At 34.8% G+C, this 12,223-nt stretch overlaps 1 protein-coding gene across 43 annotated transcripts in view; it reads right to left on the bottom strand.

Moving 5' to 3' along the window:
- Positions 1-12,223, bottom strand: part of MAP2 (microtubule associated protein 2) — a 297,668-nt gene that overhangs the window by 46,601 nt on the left and 238,844 nt on the right. For 34 of the 43 annotated variants that reach the window (XM_070771192.1, XM_070771173.1, XM_070771167.1 and 31 more), the window contains 2 exons: positions 6,468-6,581; positions 4,164-4,241 (listed from right to left, as the gene is read on the bottom strand). In XM_070771192.1, coding sequence (XP_070627293.1) covers positions 4,164-4,241; positions 6,468-6,581 — 192 coding nt within the window. The remainder of the gene's footprint in view (positions 1-4,163; positions 4,242-6,467; positions 6,582-12,223) is intronic. The other 9 variants (XM_070771199.1, XM_070771372.1, XM_070771365.1 and 6 more) reach the window with 1 other exon arrangement.

The following is a 12,223-nucleotide window of genomic DNA, read 5'->3' as shown; positions in this document are numbered from 1 at the left end:
GATTCAGTCTCTGGATCAGGAAGATTCCCTGGAAGAGGGCATGGCAACCCACTCCAGTATTCTTGCCTGGAGAATCCCATGGACAGAGGAGCCTAGTGAGCTACAGTCCATGGGATTGCAAAGAGTTAGACATGACCAAAGCAATTGAGCATAGCAGATTTGAATTTAAACTCTGGATAAGCCACTTATTAGCTGTGACATCCTGGGCAACAGTGGAAGTGAGTATTATCTAGGTGAGTATTCTGTGTGGGTTGCTTGAAGGATTAAATGGGAAGGTATTTGAGAAAGCACCAAGAATCATTCTTGATTCCATAGACGTTAATATCTCTATCTTTAGTCTATCAGACAAGTTGTCATGTACCTTTACTCTTTTCTTTGATTTGATACATCAAAGCTAGACTTAGGAGATTTATGAAAAATGAATTCATAACAGTTTTGCTCTTTAAGGCCAGGACCGAATGTCTCCTTTTACTATAAGTACATTTGCTTTTGGACACTGGGTTATGTCACAAAATAGTCTGCTTCATTTAATAATGTACTGTTTTAAAGGGAAGGGTAGTCTTGTGAACCTTGGACTTCTACATAGTTCCTTTGCATAATGATAATCTTTAAAAATGAAGCTTACCTGGTTTTAGTGGAGAACCACATTTCCCCTAATTTGCTTTCATACAAAATTTTCTTTAAAAGAAGCATTTGAAAATTTATATTGGGTAAAGTTTGCCACACAAAATTCAGTCTTGATCTGTGAGCCCCCTTGGGTACAATGAGTAGTCACGTTTATGAGAGATTGAACATCTTGGGGTATTAGTGACTCCGACTTGGTGATCTTGCCGGCATCACAGCTTCTACCCCATGCCCTAACCTAGAGCAGCTGACTCCTCTTACGTAGTGTCCCAACTTCTCTAAGCCCTTTCCAGTCTACAAGCTTTGGACTGAGGACTTCTCAGTTTGCCAACTGTGTCTGCTGCCCTAGAATGATATGGAGGGAAACTGCTTCCGGTTAACAGTTACAGTGCGCCAGCCACATCATTGACACAGGAAATCATCAGCCTAGGATTCTGAGCAAACCTAAGAGGGTGGAAGGACTCCTGGTTCTGTTTTCAGATTTCTCCATTGCTCTTGCATGGGCTTCCAAATTCTAACAGTTCAGTTCAAGTGGTAACTACTATGGTTAGGCCAAAAAGAAAGGGGAACTTAATTTGAAAATATAATAACTAGTTCAGTTTGGTTCACTGTACCTGTGTTTCCAAGTGTGCTACTTAATTTTTTTCATCAAAATCTCTTTGTTCCCCAGAATAAGTACAGTCTTATGAATATTACACTAATTATAATACATGAATATTCATACATGACAGTAATTAATATCTTAAATTATTTTTAGAAGAAGCATCCATGCCTCCCCTTTGGGAAAGAACAGCTTTTAGAATGTTTGCTAATTAATAAAAAGCCTATCCTCAAAATCAATGAAATACTCAATTTAATCTAAGAACATTTACATAAAAGGACTGAACTGTGACATTCACTGTGCCTTTAGATTGAAGTTGCTTTAAGGGTGTTTTGAGGAGGGTAAAAAATCTAGATGGAAAAATCCACCTGCTTTCTTTCCAGTCAACGTGCTATGAGCAATATATTAAAAACTTTGGCTTTGTCTTCACAAACCAATTGATTTGAAAATTTGAAAAGTTGATTCTTGTCTTGTGGATTTTCACTAATTTTTTTCTGATAAAACAAAACAAATGTTGTTATACATACTTTAAGAGTGGTTTAAAATAAAAGAGAGGAACTAGTTTGATTGCCTAGATCACATGCCTTTCATAAAATTAAGGTAAAAATATTATCTAATCTTTTAAATCAATGGAGTTTGAAATTACATATTTTTTCTATATAACTAAAAAATATGATTATCTTTTTAAAAGGAAACCATTAGGATTTTGTATAGGTTGAGGCTGTCTTTTGAAAAAAATTAAATAAAAATACATATTCAGTTTGAAAATGTTAAAAATATCTTCAAATTACTTTCAGTAGGAAGTAAGTTGACATTTTCCCCAAATATACTGAAACATCTTGAGGGAAACAATCCCAAAATGTGAAGGAACAGTTACTTTGGAATATGATACCTAAGTTACCAAGATATGAAAGTGATTCTATTTTAATGTATACTTTCACTGTATCTGTGGTACACCCTCCAGAAACAGACTGGATGAGTCTCAGATGGCCGGGAAGACCTTGTTGCCCCTTTAACTCACACTCACATTTAACAGTAAGAAGAATGAATTACTTGACCTCTAGGTGACTTGGGAGTCAACGTCATACCCCTCTCTTGGTTAAGAGGATTTCCTGACACGGGAAAGGCTTTAAGTAGGGGTTCAGAAACATTTTCAGTGACCTGTGGGAAGCAGAGCTGTCATGGAAGGCTTTCCATTACATTCAGAGTAAAATCCAGGAGCCTGAACCAAGCCAGCTGCTGCTCACTCCCAGACTCCTCTCCTCCACCCATCTCTCATGCATTAGCCCTGGGACTCCTTCAATTCCCAGAACACTTCATGCACTTTCCCACCTGAGAGTCCTTGCACATCCTCGTCCCTCTGCCCAAATTGCCCCTTTCCTCCATCTTTCCTTGGCCAACACTTCCTCAGGCTTCTGAGTTCAGCTCCTTTCTCCCTCCAATAAAGTAAGATTACTCTTCTTTTACCTTAAAGCTCCCTGTTCTTTTCCTTCCTATTGTTGAACTTACTTACTGGATTTCCATTCTCCACCAGACTTTGTGCTTCTTACAAGGAAGGATCATGTCTGTTTTGCTTACTAGTGTATACTTAGAGAATTTGAGGAGTGCAAGGAAACTTGTAGGTGCTCCATAGACATGAACAGATAAAATCAAGGCCCAGAAAGGATCTTTCAAATCTATGAATTAAAAGATCTAATCACATTTTCAGGGAATTAACTAATCATCAATGGTTATAATAACACTTATTATATACAATGCTTATAGTCCTCAATTTTTTTTATTCCTTTGACTAATTATTTCAGGCAGTAAATATAGGAAAAAAGGCCTCAATATAAGAAAAAAAATCTTACTAAAAAAGGTTTAAGTTTATAAATCTATGACAAAAATAAATTATATTTATTGATAGTTTATAGTTCAGTAATTTAGAATAACCTCTAGTAATTCAAAAAATAATGTAAACAAACCTAATTACCGATTATAAAAAGACAGTGATTCTTTTGTGACCTTATTTAATTTTTAACACAATAAAATGAGCTCTAAAAAGTACAACAAAAGGAAAAATAAGTCAACAAATGACAAAAATGGAAAAGTATTAATATTCTGATTTTAGTATATGAAAAGTAAATTATATTGACACAAACAAGCTTTCAATAAATTTTAAAAGCTTTCTTCTTCTCCTGTAACTCTCAAACAATAGACAAAAGTTAACTGGTCTAATTCAGAGAACCAATAATAGTTAGCTTTTAAATAGTGTCTTTCATCTCAGATTCTAAATGGATATTCTTCAGAGGCATCTGTCTGCTTCTTCATTGCAAACTGAAAAGCTGACATGGCATTCCATGTTGACTGAATGCATAAATAGATCATGGACAATAAAAGGTCTCAGCAGGAAAGAAGCCATGATCTCAGTTTCCAGTTCAATACTCTCAATATCAAATTTGTTCACTGACTTCTTCATTTATTCATTAATATTTACTGAGAGTTTGCTACAGGTCTGGCCCTGGGGAAGCCCTTGGCAATACAATAGTGAGCAAAACAGAGACAGTTCCTGCCAACCCTTCCAAAACAAATCTATTGATTTCATCAATATATTTATTTTTATTCAGTCACTTATAAAATTAAATTGTATCTACTCTTTAAAACAGTCTACATGAAGTAAACTAGTTCTCTGTAGTTATTCTAGCTAGCCACTTAAACACAAAGTTATCTTTTCCTTTATCCAGCAGATTTTTCTTATTTACCGTATTTATCTACTTTTGATTTTATGTACAGAAATGATAATACATTTAATCAAAGTCTTTGTTTCTTCTCGATTATTTGAAACAGACAGCTCCCAAGCTGGGTCACATACTAACCAATACCAAAGTCCAGCACTTATGGGTTGAGGTTTATTTACCCTTAAAAGAAGACAAACCTCAAAGAGTCCAACAGGCCTTACCTTCCTCCACTGGGACAGTCTGTTCTGAGGCTGGTGATGGGGGTGGAGAAGGAGGCAGATTAGCTGTCTCTTCAGCTGCTAAAGATCAAACAATGGAAAAATGAGATACAACAATTAATCCTACTAGCCCAGTGGACATGTAGGAGTTGTGCCATCTGTAAAAAGGACTCTATGAAATTCAAGGAAAGATTCAATAGTAAGTTGCATTTGACTTATTTTAGCCCCATTCATAAATTTTTGAAAACCTAAAAAAAGAAAAGCACTTAATATTAAAAAAAATCACTCCATAAAAATGGATTAGAGATAACTTCTAAAATTCTATCATTAATTTCATTAATTTTTATCTGCTTTTTCAATTAATAAAATATTTAATTCTGATCCTAATTTACTACATTCACACCCAGCCAGGTAAGCATTTTAGTTTGGATTTGAATTGACTGATTAAAAATGTTAAGAGCTGGAAACTATTGTTTACCTTGATCTGAAAACTAAGCACAGCTATTTTAGGAGATGTATTTTTTAAACAACATTTTGTTTACTGAGTATAATGTCAAATCCATCTTCTGTATGTATTCTCAGAGAAGAAAAATGAAGCTGTCACAGCCTGAGGCAACCGTCAGATAGAAACATGTACTAGTGGGAGCTGAGAAATATTCTGGCCTTGGCACGACACATGAAAGAAGGCCAAAGAGAAATGTTCTAAAAGATGAAATTCATTCACACTTAACTCCGTTTTCCTCTTGAAGACACTTATCTTCTTTATGACCACTCACATGAAGGTAAGGGATTTTAAAAGGAAATATTTATCAGTCAAGGCCAGTGGTAAAATTTATTTTAAATAAGCCTTGTGGGCTTCTAAGGGATATTTTAAAGTTTTTTTTTTTTTTTAAGTGAGATTTTTCTTTTAAAAAATAATGAAATTTTGCCACTAACAGGGCATTATATTAAGTGAAGTAAGTCAAACAGAGAAAGACACACAGTGTACATCATTTATATGTGGAATCTAAAAACTACAGAAAACTAGTATCTGTAACAAAAAAGAAGCAGATTCACAGATAGAACAAACTAGTGGCTACCAGTAGGGAGGGAAGAGGGGCAACAAGGGGTAGAGAATGGGAGCTATAAACTACTGGATGTAAGATAGGCTCAAGGATGTACTGTACAACATGGGGAATATAGCCAGTATTTTGTAATAGCTGTAAATGGAAAATAACTTTCCAACTGTATAAAAATTAAAAAAAATTTTTTAAGTAAGGTTTTCTTTCATTTCAAAGAACAGAAGTAAACCATAGAAAGAAAGCTAAAGTTTTAGATAAGTTTTCCCTCTCTGTTTTAGGTGAAAATAATCCTTGATCATCAAAGAATATTTTATTGAATATAATGAGATTATTTTTAATTATTATTGAGAGGAGAAATTTTTATGGTTTAATTTTCAATAGACAATGCAGTGCTTATGAGAAAATCAAATATTAAAGATGCATAAGACTGAAAGAACAATAGTTATATACTATTTTTAGGCTTTAAAAACCATATCTTTATATGGGTTAGTTATACATACCTGTGAAATAAGCATATGTTGAATTGCAAGAGAATTTCCTTTTCATGTGTCTCTGCATGTATATGCATCTACATCTAGAACCTATCTATCCACTGAGAGTAGGGGCACCAAGCCCTTGGCTGAGAGTCTTTTCCTTGGTAAGCACCATTATATTACCTGTTTGGTCCTGTAGGGCATTCGACCTGCAATGGAGGCAGAGGGCTAATGTGTTGCCCTTAAATGAACAAAGTGAAGACTAGTACCTCATGTGGGATTCAATCATTGTATCCCATATAAGGTACTAGCCACTGATAATTCTAACAATCTCTGGCTATAGGTTTTGGTAGCCTTTTCAGGGAGACCCCAGAGACTGTAGTATAGACAATCATTAACCAAAACCCATAAAGGGAAACAATCATCTGTAATTAAAGCATTAGAACATTTTCCTTATGAGTGGGGGCCATGACATCAAAGTGCATGGCTTTATTTTTTTAATAACTATCTCTAGTGGTCTGGAAAAGAAAAATGAAGGGCAATTTAGGGGCAAAGTGTAATTATAAGTTGACTGTCCTAAAGACTACTGAGACACCACAATGAGCCTGTTGAGAAAAGTGAAAATAGGTCCCAGTGCATCCCACCAGAGACGTTTGATGAATGTCACAAGTAGAGATGGAGTACGAGATATGGCCTATCTTTGAATGTGAAGACTTGATCCTGTGACTGAGGTGCAGCAGACACTGCCCCTGACCTGAGACTTTCTCATTTACCTAAAGGCAGAGCAGGAGGTTGATCTTTAGGCTGAGCTTCTTTCTCTTGTTCACCTTTCAGGACTGCTACAGCTTCCGCCGTGACTACTTGAACTATCCTTGCAGACACCTCCTCTGTAATAAATAGTAGCAAAAGAAAATAAAATGAGCCATCGAAAACAGGTGGCAAAGAGGAAAATTAATCAAACAATACAGTCAATTAGAATTGTATTTCAGTCTTTCTCCCTAAAAAGTGCAATAGGATAAGTTGCAGATAAACACTCACACACAAACACATAAACCAAAAAAAAAAAAAAAGAGAGAGAGAGACAGAGAAAGAAAATACAAGGAGCTGGCATTCTGGGAGCTAAGTGAAATGCACATAAAACTAAAGAAAACAACCTGAATGGCAGTTTAAACAAAAATAATAAAAAAACTGTTTATATAAACAGAAACAATGTATTATTTTATACCCAGTAAAACACTCTTCTATGCTAATCTGAACAAATACCATGATTTAAAATCATAGGAAGATGCTTCAAAATGTGAATTTGTGATTAAATAACACTATCTGGGTTCAGTATTAACAAGAGAGATTAATAAAAACCTGGGAAGATAAAATTTGAGTGGAATACATGGAAATGATGTATCAGATAGTCCCTTTCTAAAGCGCTGCTCCTTTTCTCAATAGTGGATGGTTTAAAGATCATTAAGGCCATATAATATATATTCAGCTTAGTCAGTATAATTGTTGTTGTTAGTCACTAAGTCATGTTCAACTCTTTGTGATTCCATGGACTGTAGCCCACCAGGCTCCTCTGTCTATGGAATTTTCCAGGCAAGAATACCAGAGTGGGTTTCCATTTCATTCTCTAGGGGATCTTCCCAACCCAGGGATCAAACCCACATCTCCTGTGTGAGCAGGTGAATTTTTAACTGCTGAGCGACCAGGAAAGCCCTATAGGCGGTGCAATAGTTTCATTTTAAAAAGCTAGAGAGGGAGGTTCATCATTAAACTGTGATAGTTTTTGGACTGTCACAGCATCTGCTGAACCATGTCAATGCTAATTTTATATAACCTTCTCAGAAAACATTCAGGAAATGACGATCCATATATCATCAACTAAAAAGGAAAGAAGTCTTTTGAGAATAAAAATATTTTCTAAATTAGAGATAAAATTCTACAGAATTTTTTCATCATATTTATAAAAAAAATCTACCACAAGGAAATTAGTCTACTTTGCACTCATTTTAATTTCAATGATGAAGGATCCTTTTTCTTTACTATCAAAAACAAGTATGGAATAATTACAGTATCAAGTAGCAAAGATACAATTCATCTTTATAAGGATGCTTTAACCTATACAATTTAATTCATAGTATCACACAATTTTAGAGCTAAAAGAACTTTGAGAGAAGTTTGTCTAAATTTTCCCATTTTGCAGATGAGGAGACAAGGGCTGGGTATATTTATGAGATTTGCTCAAGTTCACACCGCTGATGGAGGCAAAACATATTAGAACCCAGGTTTTCTAACTATTATGATGTTCTTCCTCTTAAACAGAACAACAGAAGGAATAATAGAAAATAACCAAAAAATTATTTAGCAATCATGTGTGAATTACTCAAGGAAATATATGAACTCCTTTAAAGGTATGAACCAAGGAAACACACTCTCAGATCTGCTTATCTATTCATGTATCTAATGTACACTATTGCTACTCCTGATTATATTTGGAGACTATGTAACAAATGATTGACCAATATCTATCTATCTAATCATTTATCTACCTACCTATATATCTTGAAGACTATGTTAGAAACTGCAACAGATAATTTACAAGAAGATGAATATTTTATTTCTCAGAGACAGTACTATTTTATTAGCATTTTAGTTCCATTTTAGCTTTTGCAGGTAAATATGTGACAATAACAATCATTAAAGCATTGTAAGGATTAAGCATTGTAATCATAGGAGCACTGTAACTGCTGTGCTATTTGGTGGGGAGGACAGAGGAGGAAGAAGGGCTGCATGTTTTCACAAAGCCAAGCTGCTGGGTTGAAAGGCTACTCTCCCAGAGTGACATTATCAATGGAAAGAATACTGCAAAATGGGCCACAGAAAGTTAAATCCACTTGGAGACACTTCTTTGTTGTCTACACTGTTTAATAATATAACAAAAAGAATTAGTTTATGTTTTGTGAATTGCCACTTACATATATTAACTTTCAATGAAATTCAGACATTTAAAAATCAATAGAGTAATTTTAGCACTTCTAGCATCCAAGTGTTTTATGGAGAACTGAATGCAGTGGAGAGGCGGAACAAACACTCCAAAAATGGGATATATATAAAACCAATGCATCCTCTGGATCATTCCTGCATCTCCCTGTTGGCACTATGCACATTATTAGTATCTCCTTATAGCGCTTAGGAAATATATCTTGTGTGAAACTGTGCTGGTACACAAGCCTTATCTCCACTACTATGTAGTTTCCCAAGTCAAGGATTTTCTCTCTGGCATTGTTGCAATTCTCGAGGCTTCTCTCATTGAACTTTATCCAGATTGGACCTTTAACACAATTTTTTGAAAGGATGAAAAATCAACATGAAAAGCTTGTTCATAATATTTACACAAATTCAGAAGTAATCCTGTTACTATATTTACTAACTTGACCCCCCCATTTATATAATTTATTGTATTCTTAAGACTGTGATGCATTCTAGAACAGTATTTCTTAAATGGGGTTCCAAAATTCTTCTGTACTTTCTGAAGAATTTTCCAGGATCTGAGAGTAGTTAAAAAATTAAATTTGTTTAAATTGGGAAGACAGTCCAATAAAAATAATACAAATATCTGCTAATTTATGTGAACAAATTACAAGTGAGCTACATAATTATACCAGTCATTTTGCTTGAGAGTGTATTTACAATAATTCTGACACCATGGAGAATTAGTTTACACATTCTTGGCTAATGAGAACACAGGTGGACTTAATAAAGAATGCATTTACATGAGGTGTAGGTCAAATGACATCTTTAGGCACTGTACAGGCTTTCAAAATATTCTAAACAGAGATAAATAAAGGGAAAATTGAATCATAACTTGTCTCCAATCAGTTTAGACAGGGCCAACTTTAGTAAAATGCACTATATCAGCTGGTACCACATGTTTTATAGTGATAATTTAGTTTTAGCAAAACAATATTAATTTAGATGGAAAGTAGCAGGACATTTGAATTTTATTGGGTTTGCTGTTTCAAAGAACATTAACTTAAATGTGTTTGACTTTCATGGTTAAATAAGTTGATTTTATATTTGTAGGCATTTAATCAAAACTAGTAAAAAAAAGAGTCGCCAGTCCAGGTTCGATGCATGATACTGGATGCTTGGGGCTGGTGCACTGGGACGACCCAGAGGGATGGTATGGGGAGGGAGGAGGGAGGAGGGTTCAGGATGGGGAACACATGTATACCTGTGGCGGATTCATTTTGATATTTGGCAAAACCAATACAATATTGTAAAGTTTAAAAATAAAATAAAATTAAAAAAAAAAGGAAAGTGAAAAAAAAAATAATTTGGCCCAATCTTAGAACTGATCTTTTTTTTTTTTTTTTTTTTTTTACAAAGGAATTTCACAGATTATAAGAAATGCTACTTTAGAATAATCAAATAGGCTGTGTGGGAACCAAGTTCATGACACATTATATTCCATTCTGGGGAAAATAATATTGTTAAAACTTTAAAAATAGAAAATAAGTGTATTTTCTAATATTATTATAATTTGACACTTTATTCAGGAAAACACAAATATAGGGTTGCTCAGGGGTTTCAAATGGTCCAGTCATTTAAAAATCTTTCTCTAAGCAAAGGCTGTAATCAGTGTAGAGATGGCAGCTTTCCCCATGAAGGATGGCCTTTTCCCAATGGAGGCCTAATCAGCAGATCTCCTGAGGGAGCCTTATCGTTATAGCCTGGCTTTGGGAACAGGGGCAAATTCACTCAGGGTTCAGGTAAAGTTCAGGGAAGACTAATGGTAAACATGTCAAACATATACAAAAGATAAAGGAAGACAGTCAAAAAATCAGACCTATAAAAATGATAAGTTACAATGTGTGTGATTATATATATATATATATAAGTATAGCTAATTATGCAATTATATATATATTCATTCTACAAGTACTTATTAAATGCCACCATCCATCCATCCAGCCTTCTATCATATCTTTCTATCTAGAGTATTACCATCTTTTATGGTATACATTAGACAAAGTCACATGGACTTTAAAGCAGAGATGTGTGAGCATAAACTCCAGCATTGCTACCTTCTAGTTACTTCATCTTTGGAATTTTACTCAAACTCATTGAGTTTCAATTCCTCAACCAAAATAAATGGAAATGATAGTAATACCCATCTCACAGGTTGTTGTGAGGAACTCAAATATACAACAGGCCTGGAACATCAAGAACTCAAATAAAAAGATTTCCCACTAGTTCTTCACCAAGATGTTTTTATTTTCTCTCAGTCATACACTGTTCTGAGTTTTCTACTTTTATATTTCTACTTAAAGAAACAGCAATGGTGATATGCAGTAAGAGTTCCAGCCCAATGAGGCTATTTATGTTGAATTATAGGATAGTATGATTACTCTGTGATTACCTATGTTGATGGCCAGTTTTTCTGGTTGTTATTGTTGCTTTCTTTCCCTAGACAAAGCTGGAGGGATGTAACTTATTTATTTTCTGGCTTCATACAAACTTCTTTGGCTGTGTAGGCTCTGGGCTACTACCTGCTCTAGATTCAGCCAGTAAGTCCCAATTATGGAGGGTCTTCTAGACAGTGTTTCTAGAAGCATGATAACCCTTATCTACAGCTGAGGACAATGAGCAACATGAAACATTCTTTTTGTGATGAAAGATTAGACTACATTTTAATTCTTCATTGCTTACTTGTTCTACATTCTTATTCCCTTTCTTACTTTCTAATTTTTTGCTGTTAATTTTTCCTTCCAAACATTATACATATAAAATTTTGAGTAGGATTTAGTCATTCAGATGATTAAAGATGAATACAGATTGTGCATAAATTGATAAAGTACTATTCATTATACTTCACTGAGAGTTAACATGGATCTTGACAAGGCCAAATTTGCCGTTACTCCAGGTATTTCTTGACTTCCTAGTTTTGCATTCCAGTCCCCTATAATGAAAAGGACATCTTTTCTAGGTGTTAGTTCTAGAAGGTCTTGTAGGTCTTCAACTTTAGCTTCTTCAGCATTACTAGTCGGGTCATAGACTTTGATTACTGTGATATTGAATGGATTGCCTTGGAAACGAACAGAGATCATTCTTTTGTTTTTGAGATTTCTTCCAAGTACTGCATTTCAGACTCTCTGTTGACTATAATGGTTACTCCATTTCTTCTAAGGGATCCTTGCCCATGGTAGTAGATATAATGGTCATCTGAGTTGAATTCACCCATTCTAGCCCATTTTAGTTTGCTGATTCCTAAAAGGTCGATGTTTCCTCTTGCCATCTCCTGTTTAACCACTTCCATTTGCCTTGATTCACGGATCTAACATTACAGGCTCCTATGCAGTATTGCTCTTTACAACATCAGACTTTAATTCCATTACCAGTCACAACCACAAATAGGTGTTGCTTTTGCTTTTGCTCTGAAGAAAGGAAATGTTAAAGAATGCTCTAACTACCACACAGTTGTACTCATATCACATGCTAGCAACGTAATACTCAAAATTCTCCAAGCCAGGCT

Source organism: Bos indicus, chromosome 2 (genome assembly GCF_029378745.1).
Source record: "Bos indicus isolate NIAB-ARS_2022 breed Sahiwal x Tharparkar chromosome 2, NIAB-ARS_B.indTharparkar_mat_pri_1.0, whole genome shotgun sequence".
Taxonomy (NCBI): domain Eukaryota; kingdom Metazoa; phylum Chordata; class Mammalia; order Artiodactyla; family Bovidae; genus Bos; species Bos indicus.
The sequence above is the reverse complement of the archived record's forward strand: the minus strand, read 5'-3'. Positions and strand labels throughout refer to the sequence as shown.